This window comes from Eleutherodactylus coqui, chromosome 11 (genome assembly GCF_035609145.1).
Source record: "Eleutherodactylus coqui strain aEleCoq1 chromosome 11, aEleCoq1.hap1, whole genome shotgun sequence".
NCBI classification, from domain to species: domain Eukaryota; kingdom Metazoa; phylum Chordata; class Amphibia; order Anura; family Eleutherodactylidae; genus Eleutherodactylus; species Eleutherodactylus coqui.
This window is the reverse complement of record NC_089847.1, coordinates 5,469,636-5,484,855: the sequence shown is the minus strand read 5'-3', so window position 1 is coordinate 5,484,855 and position 15,220 is coordinate 5,469,636. Positions and strand designations below refer to the sequence as shown.

The 15,220-nt window shown below is 48.5% G+C and overlaps 1 protein-coding gene across 2 annotated transcripts in view; it reads left to right on the top strand.

The window, feature by feature from the left end:
* The window catches only part of HYDIN (HYDIN axonemal central pair apparatus protein), a 110,377-nt gene extending 102,369 nt beyond the window's left edge, over window positions 1–8,008 (top strand). For both annotated transcript variants that reach the window (XM_066583641.1, XM_066583640.1), the window contains exons 74-86: window positions 12–219; window positions 300–521; window positions 596–765; window positions 845–1,043; window positions 1,129–1,287; window positions 4,015–4,295; window positions 4,382–4,601; window positions 5,125–5,337; window positions 5,446–5,609; window positions 5,733–5,883; window positions 6,516–6,746; window positions 6,829–7,053; window positions 7,127–8,008. In XM_066583641.1, the coding sequence (XP_066439738.1) occupies window positions 12–219; window positions 300–521; window positions 596–765; window positions 845–1,043; window positions 1,129–1,287; window positions 4,015–4,295; window positions 4,382–4,601; window positions 5,125–5,337; window positions 5,446–5,609; window positions 5,733–5,883; window positions 6,516–6,746; window positions 6,829–7,053; window positions 7,127–7,615 (2,932 nt within the window). In that variant the 3' untranslated portion in view covers window positions 7,616–8,008. The remainder of the gene's footprint in view (window positions 1–11; window positions 220–299; window positions 522–595; window positions 766–844; window positions 1,044–1,128; window positions 1,288–4,014; window positions 4,296–4,381; window positions 4,602–5,124; window positions 5,338–5,445; window positions 5,610–5,732; window positions 5,884–6,515; window positions 6,747–6,828; window positions 7,054–7,126) is intronic.
* Window positions 8,009–15,220: the final 7,212 nt, after the last annotated feature.

Sequence of the window (15,220 nt, the reverse complement as noted above, 5' to 3'; positions counted from 1 at the left end):
TATCTCATCAGGGTCCCCATCTGTGTTCACTTCAAGCCATCCACAGTCGGTGAGATGAATTTCAACCTGATTTGTGATGTGAAGACCAAAGCTGAGCCGCTCTACCTGAATGTAAAGGCTGATGGGTACTCCACCCAAGTGTCTGTTCAGTGCCAAGATGACATGGGCACAGTGATGCCCCTCTCTGCTCAGGAACCCACAGAGCTTGACTTGAGCCAGGTGAGCTCCGTTACTCTTGGGCACTGTCTGTGACGTCAGTCTCCTCTACCTGCATGTTGTGACTCTTCTCTTCCTGACAGGTGGATATTAATGACAGCACCACCCTTCAATTTAACATCATGAATAATGGACACTTCTCCTTTAATTATTCCTGCATTCTGTCGCTTCCTTGGGAGCTGCAAGAATTTTTGAGCATCTCCCCCAGTAGCGGACGTGTGGACCCTGGCCAACAGACTCAGACGCGTCTCACCTTCAACCCAACCAAAAAGTGCACAGTAAAAGATGCTTTGCTGACCCTCCAGGTTAGTAATATGAGTGGAGCCTCTGCAGTGATGACCCACCGCCATACTGATTTTGTGTTATACCATCCTGTTAGATAGAGAATGGGCCGTTGATAAGATGCCCACTTCGTGGTAGCGCTGTCCACCCAGGCCTCCACTTCTCTTTTAAAGAACACAACTTTGGCCAATGCTTCATCTACCAAGCTGGAATGCTCCCTGTCCGAGAAATCCTGGTAATCACAAACAAAGATAACAGGCCGGTGAGGTGAGCGAACCACAGAATGAAGGGCACCACAATAATAGTAGTGATTTCTGTGCTGATGCTGTGGCTTCTCCCCATGTAGCATTGACTGTCTGTACAATAATACGGCTAACATGGAGCTCCAGTTCTGCGCAGACATCCTCTCTCCCGGAGCGAAAATGGAGGTTCCAATCACCTTCTATCCCCGAGCAGCCATATTGTATCAAGAAACAGTCGTCTTCCAGATGAATGGCCATTCCAAGCAACTTATTAAGCTTCAGGGCCACGGGATTGAGATGAAGGTTGGAATCATGTAGTGACGGGCGTAGTATGTGTCCGGGTCCTGCCGCATCGCTCTAATAGGAGATGTTATCTGGTGTTTTGTAGGTTGAAGTCTCTGATCCCAAATATAAAATTATAAACTTTGGAGCGGTCAACATTGGTCAAACTGTGAGACGAGTCATCCCCATTATGAACAGAAGCCTTGCCCCCGTAAGGTGTACCCTGCACTGGAGCCCGAGTGTTCCTGCACTGCAAGAACCCAAGGTACGGGACGATACTGTCACATCCGCATAGCAGTGCCGCAACCACAGGGGTGTTTTCAGAGCTCAACCCAAACGAACCCCTTCATGATCGGCCTATTTTGTGTCTTAAGGGGCTTTATTCTAAGGCGCCGTCTTTTGACGGAGGCTGCATGAGATGCCTAACACAGGTCTCCTGTGCCAGGGTTAGTGGGTGCTCGGCTGTTGGATAACGCCCTGGCACCTGCTCTAACAGAAATCACGGATTCCCGCTGTTTAACTCATTACATGTCACAGTCAGTGTGACCACGGCATGTAAAATGCTGACAGAGGGAGGGGGCTCCCTCTCTCACCTATCGGATCCCCGTGATGTGATCGTTGGGTCCTAATGGGTTGCTCTGGCACCCGGAGGCTTGAATATGGCCTCTGGGTCTGACAGCCACGGTGGCCTATGGCTGATGTTCATATGGTGGCCTATGGCTAAACTTCATAGGCTTTCTACTAGACTGCTATACTGAAGTATAGTAGTGTATTAGAAGAATGATAAAATATGGTGATATTCAAGTTTCCCGGTGGGACAAAAATAAAAAGTTAAAGTGTGTGTATATATAATTATATTATATATAGTAAAAATAAATCAAAATAAAACGTCAAAACTCCACCTTTTACTATGTAAAAAAAAAATCATATATGATGTATCGCTGAGTTCATAATGACCCAGAGAAAAAAGCTAGTACATTATTCAACCCCCACAGTGCACGTCATGGGGAAAAAAACATGGCGAAAATAGCTAACTTTGTCTATCTCGCCTTACAAAAAACAGAATAGAAAGTGATCAAAACGTCACATGGATCAACAAATGGTGCCACGAAAAAGAACAACTATCCCCTCATACAGCACAAAAAGAAAAATGTTGGGGGTCTATGAATGCAGCGATAATGGAAAAAATCATTTTTTTTAAAGTATGCAAAAAATATATATATAAATTTGGCAGTGACATAATCGTACCGGCCTGCAGAATTAATTGTACTATTTATACGGCGCAGTGAACCGTTAGAAATAGGAAACCTTCCAGAATTGTTCATTGTGTTAACCTTGCATCTAAAAAAAAATGGAATAAAAAGCGATCCAAATGTTACATGTTCCCAAAAATTAGATAACTGAAGACTAGAGTTCACCCTGCAAAAACGAGCCCCCACAGAGCTCCGCTGATGGAAAAGTAGAAATGCCACGGCTCTTGGAATGCGGCGACACGAAAGCCAATCATAGAAAAAAACACTGTTTTATGTGTACAAAAATAGCGAAACATGAAAAAAACAAAACTGCATAAACGTATCATCACCGGAATCGTGCCGACCAAGAGAATAATGTTATCATATTATTGACACACTGAATGCCATAAAAATTAAATCCAAAAAAGAAATGGCAGAATTTTTTTTCCCCCAAATCACCCCCCAAAAAAAACAAACAAAAAAAACAACTCGTCCCGCCAAAAACGACCCCTCATAGGACTATGTTGATAGGAAAATTAAAGTTATGGCTCTACGAATGCGGCGATGAAAAAAAACTGAAAAATTAGTTGGCATTAAGGCACAAACAGGTTCTGTCACTAAGGGGTTAAGTACCAAAGCATTTTGATTGCCGCATTGCATGAGCCATAACTCATTGGCAGAGCTGTGTGAGGGCTTGTTTTTTGTGGGACGAGTTGTATTTTTTAACAGCACCGCTCTGGGGTACACACTATGTGTTGTGGAACTTTTGTTAACTTTTTTGGGGGAAGGAAAAAAAAAAAACACCTAAAAATTCAGACATTGTTTTGTTTTCATGGTGTGTACTATTCGGTAAAAAACAACATGGTAACGTTCTTAAAGCCCCCCACCCCCCACCACCACCACCCCCTCACATAGACGTTTTTTTCAGCATTTAATGCTGCACTTTTAGCGCAGCACTAAACGCTGTCAGAGGCTCCCGTTGTTTTCAATGGCGCCTCTCAGCCATGCATTCGATCGCGGTGCTGGACTGCGCTTTCCATAGCCGCGATTGTTGAGCGGTGTCTGTTGTATTTTGTGCGTTTTGCGCACCTCATCAATGATGGGTATGCTAAAACTGCTTTCGGAGGTAGGAGCGCTGCCTCTGAAAGCGAAAGTAAAAGCACAGCAGAGCGGCGCAATTTACCAAGTTTATAGAGATGTTCTTAGTTTTTACTATTTTAGCACAAAAAAAAGGAAAAACTAAATCTGCATTACAGCATCGTAAGGGCGTATTCACACGGGCAAGAATCTCGTGCGAGCTTTCTGCCTTGCGAGATGTACGAATATGAATTCTTTTGGACTGACTTATCCACATGAGCGATTTTTTTTTTTTTGCATCCCTTTGATGTTGCGAGAATAAAAATCGCAGCGTGTTCTATTTTTGTTTTCAAAGTGGTCCCAAAAGACATGGATGGTACTCGCATGCTGCGTGATGTGCAGACGATGTCTCCTGTTGAAATTAATGGGAAACACTTGCAATCGTTTGATGTGCGTGAAACACATGGAACGTGGGGAAAATGCATATTTTTTTTAAATAGTTTTTTTTAATTAAACTTTTTTTGACACTTTTAATTCCTCAAGAAGTCTTGAAGAAGCAACAAACAGGCTTGTTCTCGTGGATGCAGACCCTGCGGGTTATACACTGGGCCCAGAAGCGCACACATCAGACGGGTTTACACCTACATGCACTGGACTCTAATGTCTCTGTAATTGCTCTGCAGGTCCTCCGTCTGTCCCCCAGAAGCGAGATCTCCCTTCCTGCCCACACTGGGCTGTGTAAGCTGGAGATGCAGTTTACCCCCGGCACTAGGATTGCCCCTTTCTCAGAGGAGGTGATGCTGGAGGCTTCCGGAGTGATGCGCTCCCTCTTCGTGGTGCGAGGCTGCGGCCAGGGCCTGGAGCTCAGCTTGGACCAGGATTTTGTGTCCTTTGGGGCGGTGGTGCTGCAGAGCCAAGCCACTCGCAGGATCACCTTGAATAACACCGGGGAGCTGGGATCCAGGTACTGTCCGCCCGGACCCCCTGAGCGCACTCCTCATCGCGAGGGGCATCTCTTTCGCTCACTCTCAAGTTTTGTTTTTGTGGCAGGTTTCAGTGGGACATAACAAAGTTTGAGCCAGACTTCTCCATCTCGCCGGCCTCTGGTTACATCACGGCGGGCACTGAGGTCACGTTTGACGTGGTCTTTCACCCTGCTGCGATTTGTTCTGACGTTTACTATGAGAACCTGCTGTGCAATATTGAAGGAGGCAGAACATTAACGCTAACGCTATCAGGATCCGGGGTCGGGCTCCCATCCACAAAGGAGGTAATGGCTTTCAAACTGCTTCTCACTGACTGTTCAAGCTGCAGGGCAGGATGTGGGCCACTTGGGTAACTTTTCTAGTGGGAAGATAACTTCTTTTGGTTTCTTCCATATTAGTAGTCATGAGACGTGCACTGCCTCAGTGTACTGGGTGTATTGCCTTTGTGTATGGGGTGCGCTGCCTCTGTGTGTATAGGGGGGGGTGCGCTGCCTCTGTGTGGAGGGGGGGGGGGGTGCGCTGCCTCTGTGTGGAGGGGGGGGGGGTGCGCTGCCTCTGTGTGGAGGGGGGGGTGCGCTGCCTCTGTGTGGAGGAGGGGGGTGCGCTGCCTCTGTGTGGAGGGGGGGTGCGCTGCCTCTGTGTGGAAGAGGGGGGGTGCTCTCCTCTGTGCATGCGAGGGGTGTGCTGCCTCTTTGTGGGGGGTGTACCACCTCTGCATGGGGTGCATTGTGTGTTGCATTGCCTTGCTGTATGTGGTTCACCGCCTGCCATAACGTACAAATCTGTGCCCACCATCTACTGTTACAGGTTGTCAACTTTCAGTGTCAGGTCCGAAGTAAACAGACACAAATCATCTCCCTGAGCAATAAAACCAACCAGACATGGCACCTGCGACCGGTCATTGATAGGGAACACTGGGACGGAGTGGAGGTCATCACTGTGGAGGCTCATCAGCAGAACAAGCCTTATGAGATCACATATCATCCGCTGACCATGAGCGCCGAGGGCAAGAAGCACCAGGTAATGGCCTGTCCCGGTCATGGCCTTGTGCCCGACTCTGTACTATTCCGATGCTCGGTAAGTGTATTTTGTGATGGTTCAGCGTCTTGGTGATTTTGGTGTTTTTAGGGCTCAATCTTCTTCCCACTGCCTGATGGGACAGGATTAATCTATCTCCTGCAAGGTCAGGCTGAGCCTCCTAAATCCTCCGGTACTGTGATTAGAGAGGTCCCATGCAAGACGCCATATACCGAACTGCTGCCAGTCAACAACTGGCTGCGCAAAACCCAACGGTGAGTAGTGATACGGGACCCAGGGTGGCACTCGCTGCCCTCATCCTGTGTCATACCTACCTCGTACCTGATTGGGGGCATTATCCACATCTTCATGTCACGCTTATTTTCATCTTCCAACAGGTTTCATGCTATTATTGAGGTCCTGAAGCCAGAACGTCTGGATAGCTCCACCACCATCAAGGGTCTGGACTATGTGGAGGTGCCAGGAGGAGCCAACAGAGACTACAAACTGAATTTTCACTCTCACAAAGAGGGCACCTTCTCGACTAAGGTATATAATTAAGGCCCTAGACTGCCTTATGATACAGAATGGCTTCACATGGCGGCCTCTTGAGCACAGATATCAACTTCTTCCTGCTTAGCTATCCTAATCATCATTGCTTGATACTCTCATCACCAGCGCCCTGGTACAGGTGCTGATATAGGTGGCGGGTTCTGGGCACTGGCATGGGTGCTGGTATGGGTGGTGGGTTCTAGTTACTGGCGTGGGTATTGCTTTCAGTGACGGATGCCAATCACTGGCATAGGTACTGCTTTTGGTGGTAGGTAATGATCACCTGCATGGGTGGTGGTTTCAATGGTCGGTACTGGTCACTAGCGTGAGTACTGGTCATTGGTGTAGGTGCTGGTTGCGGTGGTGGGTTCCAGTCACTGGTGTGTGCTCGTTTTGGAGGTGGATGCTGGTCAATGGAGTATTGGTTTCAGTGGTGGGTACAAATCACTTGTCTGAGTGCAGATTCTGATGGAGGGTGCTGGTTACTGGCATGGGTGCAGTTTCAGTGGTGGGCTCTGGTCACTTGTGTGGGTGCTGGCTTCGGTGGTGGTTGAGGAATGAGAGTTCCAGATGTTACTGCCAGGACCCAACAAGGTTTCAGTTAACTTTTGACTGTTCATCGATTCTAGGTGACTTTCCGTAACGAGACGACACAAGAATACATGTTCTATTACGTTACATTTAAAGCCACCCCTCCTGGCATCATCAGCACCATAGAACTGGTGACTCCGGTGCGGCAAAGCACTGCAGCCACCCTGCGCGTGGAGAATCCATTGTCTGTGCCAATAACCTTCACCACAGACTGCAAAGTGCCGGAGATTAACCTTCCCCCGCAGATCACGGTGCCGGCCCAGTCGGAGGTAATACTGCTTTCATACACTGATGGCGCTGCACACAGCCGGGAGCACATGGTGGACCATACCATCTTCTCCCTTTTTCCAGGGCACCCTGATGTTTGAGTACCAGCCTCTGAAGACTGGCGAGTCGACGGGCAGGCTGACCTTGCAGAGCCACGAGCTGGGCTTATTCCAGTATGATCTGCTCCTGAAGGCTACATCCGCTGTGTCTGAGAAGCCGCTGTACTTTCGCACAACCCTGGGTTCCAGTCAGACCCTGAGCGCCAGATTCATGAACTTCACCCGTCAGAAGACTGAATACAGCTGTAAGGTGAGCGCCGCTGTCTGGGAGGCGAAAGCATCTTCCAACCTTGGATTTCCTAACCATTTCCTCTTGTCTTTAGGTTGATAACTCAGATTTCTATGTTGATAAGATGGTCATGGCGGCTCCTGGGTCGCAGGGGGGATCAGAGGTCAGTGTGGAGGTGACATTTGAACCGGTTCAGCTTGGAGAGTCCCGCGCCGTGCTGCACATCTCTTCTCCTCTGGGGGGTGAATACACCGTCCCCGTCTTTGGCTCCGCCATGCCTCCTAAGCCTCAAGGACCGCTACAGATTCGTGCTGGTTCCAGCATCTCCATCCCCTTTAAGAATATTTTCCTGCAGACTACAACCTTCAGCTTTCAGACTGATCCCGCAGTGTTCGTCGTGAAGCCTAGTGACCCTGTGCGCTCCAAGAAAACTCACCACATATCTGTGTCATATGAAGCCCCTCGCGGGGACCGCAAGAACCCAGTGACAGGGCGACTGGTCGTATCCTGTCCTCGTGCCGCAGGCGTTGCACAGGGAATCTATTGGGTGTATTACCTGAAGGGCGTTCTACCTGATAAGTGATGCCAGGATCTCCGTTCACAGCACGGACCGGGCGAGTGGTGGCCTACCAATACTGAATGGACATTTAATAAGTCTCCAAAAAGTAATGGGTTAAATGTCATTACCCCATAAACAAACCTAAAGCTAAACCACATGTGATCACCCCAAGTCCAGATAGTAGCATGAGGCGGTGTCCAACCCAAATGACAGCCTCTATGTGGGCCCTCACCCCGATAGGGGCCAATAACCCTACTCTGCCCTCACCCCATAGTGGCCAATAACCCCACTCTGCCCTATACACACCGTGTAATCAATCCTACATGTATAAACATTATATATACCCCAAAATGTGTACCAATAAAAACTGCAAATCACCATGCAGAAGACGACCCTCATATGTCCGTGTCGATGGGGGGAGTTGTGGCTTTTAAAAGTGATGAAAATTAAAAGAGATGAAAATTCCGTGAAAAATTGTTGTGTCCTTTGATCTAAAACAGGCCTGTCACTGAGGGGTTAATGATTCTCTCCACAGATGACGGATACTCGTATAACCACCGGTGTCGGGTCCAGGATGCTGCGCTGTTATATACAGGCCTGATGTCTATACATGTAGGATTGATTACACGGTGTGTACAGGGCAGAGTGGGGTTATTGGCCCCCATCGGGGTGAGGGCCCACATATAGGGCGTCTCTAGGATTGCACAGCCCCGTCCCGTATACTATCTGTGCTTGGAGTGATGATGCGGTAGTATAGGTTTACGTGTTAATGGCGGTTTTCCTGTCATATTTTTATAACCTCATTAAAACCACTAAGTGCCTGCGCCTCATCCTCGGCCTGCGGGGATTTAGAGGCATCGTGCTTCCCGTAGATGTTCTCTGTGGTGACGGTGAGGGAATCGGGGTGTGTATATTATGGGAGCGGCTCGGGGCACAATAAACCTCAGAACACGAGGAAGTGGTGATGTGTACATGATGAGAGTTGTAATCCATGGCATGGCAGTCCGCGTCCGTGATCTGACGGTGATGGTCGCAGTCCGCGTCCGTGATCCTACAGTGATGGTCGCAGTCCGTGATCCTACAGTGATGGTCGCAGTCCGTGATCCTACAGTGATGGTCGCAGTCCGCGATCCTACAGTGATGGTCGCAGTCCGCGATCCTACAGTGATGGTCGCAGTCCGCGTCCGTCATCTGACGGTGATGGTCGCAGTCCGCGTCCATGATCTTACGGTGATGGTCGCAGTCCGTATCAGTGATCTGCTCCCCCTGGAGTACGGGTCTGGACAGGACCCTCTTTTTCTGGTAACTCTCTAATCACTCTGCTCCACAGGGAGGACATCGCACAGTTTGTTTGCTGCACATTGCTGAAGTGGTCCTTAGATGATGGGTGGAGTAGTACCCCAGGTGTCAGACATTCTATGGCTACAATTTTGGGGTTCGGTCTGAGCGTTTATGCTGCAGCAGGTGCCCTTATAAAGTGACTTCTGTGCTCTGGTGGATACAAAGATGTGAGAATAAATCGGTTCACCCAGTAAGCAAGATGCATACAAGGTATAAGCGGGGCAGTTATCAGTGCGCCCTCTATGGGCAGTGCAGAGAAGTTTGCAGAAGGGAAACCAGTGAACACTGCAGGATACAGGTCATATAATACCAGATACAGTGCCAGCTATAGGTTAGATGGCTCCCTGTGTGGAATGTTGTCCACCCCCCTCCCCCCACATCATACAGTATACAGGCAGTCTATCTGTATTTTGCTTGTGCAGATAGCAGCATACCCATACCAGAACAGATCAAGCTCATAACATAAATACGACACCAGAACCAAACTCTGTACATAAATACAGCACTGAACTAAACACGGTACATAAATACAGCACCACTTCCAAGCTCATGCCATAGATACAACACCAGAGCCAAGCATAGCACATAAATACAGCATGAGATCCACACTCATAATATAAATACAGCACCAGAACTGTTTGCAGCATAAATGCAGAATCAGAACCAAACTTGGTACATAAATACAGCTCCAAGCTCATAACATAACTACAGCACTAGAACCAACTTCAGTACATAGATACAATACCAAAACTAAGCTCATGACAAAAATACAGTAGCAGAACTAAGTGATTGTGTTGAGAGGGCCTCTGGTAAGCGGTACTGTTGTATTATGTCTCCACCACAAGTATGGGCGGAGACCTTGTGATGGGCTGTATCTGCCCAGTGTACGCCCACAAGCTACTGATTGGCTGCCTGCATCAAGCTCCTAGCAGAGTTGTGATGGAGTTTTGGCTGGGATGGAGGATTGGGGTTAGTGTCAGTGTTAGGCGTACATTATTATTATTAGAACGGAACGGCATTTACATGGAAGGATTTAGGCAGATGTCCGGGTCGGATCCCGCTGTGAGAATTTTCGCAGCGGATTGCGGTCCCGTGCCCCTGCAGAGGCCTGCGGCCTGTCCTCTCCCGGCGTCTTCATTCTCTGCTATGCGCCAGCTGCTGGCCAGCCGGTGTATGCGCAGAGAGAAGGCGGCCCGTCACCACTGACATTTCTGTGCGGGCCTCTGCGAGACACGCACAGAAATAGAGCATGCCACGATTTGTTTCCGCATGTGATTTCACGCAGACACATTGCAGCCGTCTGTCTAAGATTGTGTTTTCTAATGCAATCCTATGGCAACTGCCACGGGCCGAAAATCTGCGGGAAATCCCGCCGCGGAATTTCCACCCGTGTGCAGGTGGCCTTACAGCTAATAATGTAAGCCTAATACTGAAACCAACCCTCACCCTTCATCCCAGACAAAACTCAGTGCACGTACCTGCACTGGCGAGCCCAATGTAACTTGCCCCACCGTCATCTCTCCTGCCGCCGGAAGTCTTCCTTTTCCCCTCAGGCTGCCGGCGCTGTACTATTCCCTCGCATTCCCCCCTTCATCACATCTCAGTCACTGTAATGTGCCCTCCTGTCACCTTTCACCGGTGCTCTGCCATCTGGGCTCCTTGCTGCGGCGCTGTGCTTCCCCTGCTCTTACTGGTCCAGTCGGCCTGCCAGCAGCGCTCCCATCTCTCCTTATGTCCACAGGCTGGGCTGAGTGCCGATGGTCGCGCGACGACAGTGCCATGGCTAGTCAGTAGTCACTAGCCGGGTCGCAGCCAGGATACATGTTAGGCATCACACAGTCTCTGGTGCCGGGTGTCATCGACTACACTCACTGCCTCCAGCAACCAATCAGCAGCAGTGCGCGTCATCTGACTGTCAAGCCTCCTAATCCTTGTCTCCACCCACCACTTCCGGTGTCGACAAGATACAACAGTACCCCGGTGGGCTGACAGCGGCACCTCAGAACATTAGGTCTGAAGGTTAGATTTCAGACAGGTAGATTTTAATGGACTCAGAAAGAGGGTAGGAAGATGTTCTTAAGGACGGAAATGTCCAAGAAAGTTGGGAAATATTGTGAAATGAGATTCTCAAAGCACAATCGTTACCAATCCCTAAAAGAAGGAAAAATGGGAAGCATTTAAAGAGACCAGAATGGGTGAACACAGAACTTGCACACATGATGAAAAGGAAGAAAAACATGTTTATCAAATGGAAAGAGGGGGGATATCTAAAGAAGAATATAATGTGGTCTGCAGAAACTGTAGGGCAAGTGTCAGAAAAGCTAAAGTTAATAACGATTTGAGGCTTGTAAGAGAAGCAAAAAGCAATAAAAAAGGATTTGGGGGGTATGTCAAAAGCAAAAGAAAAGTCAAAGATGCTATTGGATGCTTACAAGATGAAAATGGTGAATTGGTTAAGAATGATAGTGAAGGCCAAACTTTTAAATTCCTATTTTGTATCTGTTTTCTCTCAGAAAGTAAATGTAACATCAACTGATCTTCCCTGTGCTATTGGGGGAGTAAAAGAAAGCAGGCTATCTATAAGCAGAGAGATGGTGAGGGAACACTTAGCTAACTTAAATGAATTCAAGTCTCAAGGTCCAGATGAATTACATTCTAGGATATTAAAGGAAGCAGCGGAGGTAATTGCTGAACCACTCGCCATGATCTGTGAAAATTCCTGGAGAACAGGAGAAGTCCCAGAAGATTCGAAAAGGGCAATTGTTGTCCCTATCTTCAAAAAAGGGAAGAAAGTGGATCCAGGAAACTACAGGCCTGTGAGCCTGACTTCTATACCAGGAAAGATCTTTGAGCAAATTATTAAACAGCATGTATGCAAGTACTTGGATGAGAATGGAGTAATTAACCAAAGACAGCATGGGTTTGTAACAAACAAGTCATGCCAGACTAATCTAATTTCCTTCTATGACAGAATCACTGACTGTGTTGATCAGGATAATGCGGTGGATATAGTATATCTTGACCTTAGTAAAGCATTTGACAAAGTATCTCATACTATACTTATTGAAAAAATGACCAAATATGGGATTGACAAGGCAACTGTTAGGTGGATTCACAACTGGCTGAGTGATCGTACTCAAAGAGTGGTCATAAATGGCTGCACATCCAATTAGAAGAATGTATCAAGTGGGAACCACAAGCCTCTGTCCTGGGCCCAGTGTTGTTCAACATTTTTATAAATGTTCTGGAGGAGGGAATTGATGGGAAACTGATCAAATTTGCTGACGACACAAAGCTAGGAGGGATAGCCAACACTAGAGAAGGGGGGGGGGGGGATTCAAAAAGATCTAGAAAAGCCTGACCAGTGGGCGGCGACTAACAGAATGGTATTTAACAAGGAGAAATGCAAAGTTCTGCATCTGGGCAAGAAAAATGAAAAAAAGCACATACAGAATGGGAGGAATTGGGCTAAGCAGCAGCACATGTGAAAAAGACCTGGGTATACTAATAGATCACAGACTGAACATGAGTCAACAATGTGATGCAGCAACCAAAAAGGCAAACACAATTCTGGGATGTACTAAGAGAAGCATAGAGTCTAGATCACGTGAGATCATTATCCCCCTCTACTCTTCCTTAGTCAGACCTCATCTGGAATACTGGGTCCAGTTCTGGGCACCCCACTTTAAAAGACAGAGACAAACTGGAGCAAGTTCAGAGAAGAGTTACCAAGATGGTGAGCGGTCTACAAATCATGTCCCATGAGGAACGGTTAAAGGATCTGGGAATGTTTAGCAGAAGAGAAGGGTGAGAGGAGACTTAATAGCTGTCTACAAATATCTGAAGGGCTGTCACAGTGCAGAGGGATCAGCCCTATTCTCATCTGCACAAGGAAAGACTAGAAGCAATGGGAGGAAACTGAAAGGGAGGAGACACAGGATAGATATTAGACAGTGAAGGGGATCTATGAGTGGAACAGGTTGCCACGGGAGGTGGGGAGTTCTCCATCAATGGAAGTGTTCAAACACAGGCTGGACAAATATCTGTCTAGGATGAGTTAGTGAATCCTACACTGAGCAGGGGGTTGGATCCGATGACCCCGGAGGACCCTTCCAATACCATTCTATGACATGAGGGAGGAGACAGAGCCAGGAGGAGGATGATACATGTAGCTCCACAAGATGCTCCTGCATGGAGGAAGATCATCTGCCCTAGCGGACCTCATGGGGGTGATCGCCTCCAGGCTACATCCACGTGGTACCACCCTACAAGCTGGTGACTGACACCGTGTGTGACTGCATGGCTTGCACATAACTAAGGCCAGCCACACACGGCAGCCTTATACATGAGCAAAGCCACTAAATGAATCTGAAATGTGGCAGATCACATGACCGACGTCTCCTAACAAAGCGTTAATGCTTTTTATTAAGATTCTGCAGAACTGCGTCAGACCTCCTTCACACTGCCAGATGGGGTCAGTGTTGGGCGTCCGTCGAGGTCTCTTCCATCTTCCCTCCGCGGTTGGTCTAACAGTTACAGTGCCCCTAGGGGTCATAAGAAGCAACGTATATGGTGGAAGGACACAGGCAGGATCTACCAAATACCAGGTTTCCCTGAAAATAAGTCCTCCTCCGAAAACAAGCCCTAGCTACACTACATGTAAAAAAACAATACTCACCTAGCAGGCGACGTTCGGGTCCCTCATGCCGGGCTGCAGCGCTCCGGCAAACTTCTGTGTACTCTTCAGTGCTTAACGAGCATTCTCTTCCTGGTAATGGGGCTTGAATACCCCGCCTCCAGCAAGAGGCTCAGCCAATCAGTGAATGACAGTGAATGGCTGTGATTGGTTCATTGAGTGCCGACTCGGATTGGCTAAGCATCAGTGCACGTGATCCAATCACAGAAATCTCCCACTGGAGGCGGGGTATAGCGTTTGAGCCCGCCCTTACACTCCGTGTCCATGATGTGCAGTCTGCTGAGAGGTTCCAAAGCAGGCGTTACACACGTAAAAACTTTGTCTGCAGGTGGTTTTATACCTTCGGGTGACACTATGTGGTCATGTGACTGCGCCAATCCCAAATAAATGCACCATCCAGGACAGGCCGAAGATGATGGAAATGGAACATCTCAACTCCAACAGCCGCTCATCGGGTGAAGCGTTACAACGGGCGATGGATTCCAGGTTCTTCTCATCTGGACAGATGAACAATCGTCGCATGAGATCTTCTGCTGAAAGAAGCTTTGCAGAATTATCGTTGATTCGTCGCCTGGTGTCAGCGATTACGTACGGCCGGCGTACACGACTGTATGCAGTATAAGGGTTTGCACGCCTAATTTTTGCTGGGGAATTTGGCGTGGAATCTGCGCCGATTCCGTGGCACACCAGCATCCTATTTAATGTGATGGGAATCGGCGCCGTCGGCCCGTGCGTCGGGACTTTTTTTGTACACGGATTTCAAATCCACGGTAGTAAAAAAAAAAAATGGTGACACTTCATAAAGCAGCTTCCATGTGGATCCGGGAGGGGGGGGTCATCACTCCGTGCCGTATAAATCGGCGCCGTAACACTCTGATGTCCCCTGAACGTCACGGGCTGCGGAATCTTTAGAAAAATTCTACAACAAAAATCCGCCGTGTGAATTCACCCTTTTTGCTCCCGAGGCGCCCCGATAACTGCTGGACCAATTAACCCTTGCTACACTGGATAGGTCGATGTACATCTGAGAGGAGACGAAAGGGTCAGTTTCCCCCTCATGTGAATTGGCGCCAGTGCGTGCCAGTTTTACGGTGTGTGACCTGGTAACGTTGCACGGCAGTGATGTCCTTGTATCCGGAGTGACATCTACGCAGCTGGCGCCTGATCCTGGGCAGTCACCTGCACTGCGCCCTTCATCATCTGCTCTGCAGTTCCGCCATAGAACAAGCCTGCCTGTCAGCAGAACCGATGGCAACATCTCAGGCGTCAAAACTTCTGCGGAAGCACCTACTATAACCAGCAGGCGATCCAGTGGCTGCATGTCAGTAATTACCGCTGTGAGAGGGGGATGTGTCAGTAAATATAATCAACTGTCAGAGGTTGGGATCAGTCAGTAAATGTCAGTAAGAAGCTATGAGCGGTGATTGGAGCTCATCAGCCGCCCGTTAGAGGGCAGCACCTGTAAGGTAGTCGCTGCTGTCAGCATATTGTGCAGGTTTCTCGTCTTTTCCGGTCACGTGTGAGTCAGGTGTCTCCTGCCGGACTACACTTCCCATGCGGCAGCGCGACGCCGGTCATCTGACAGAGGGGCG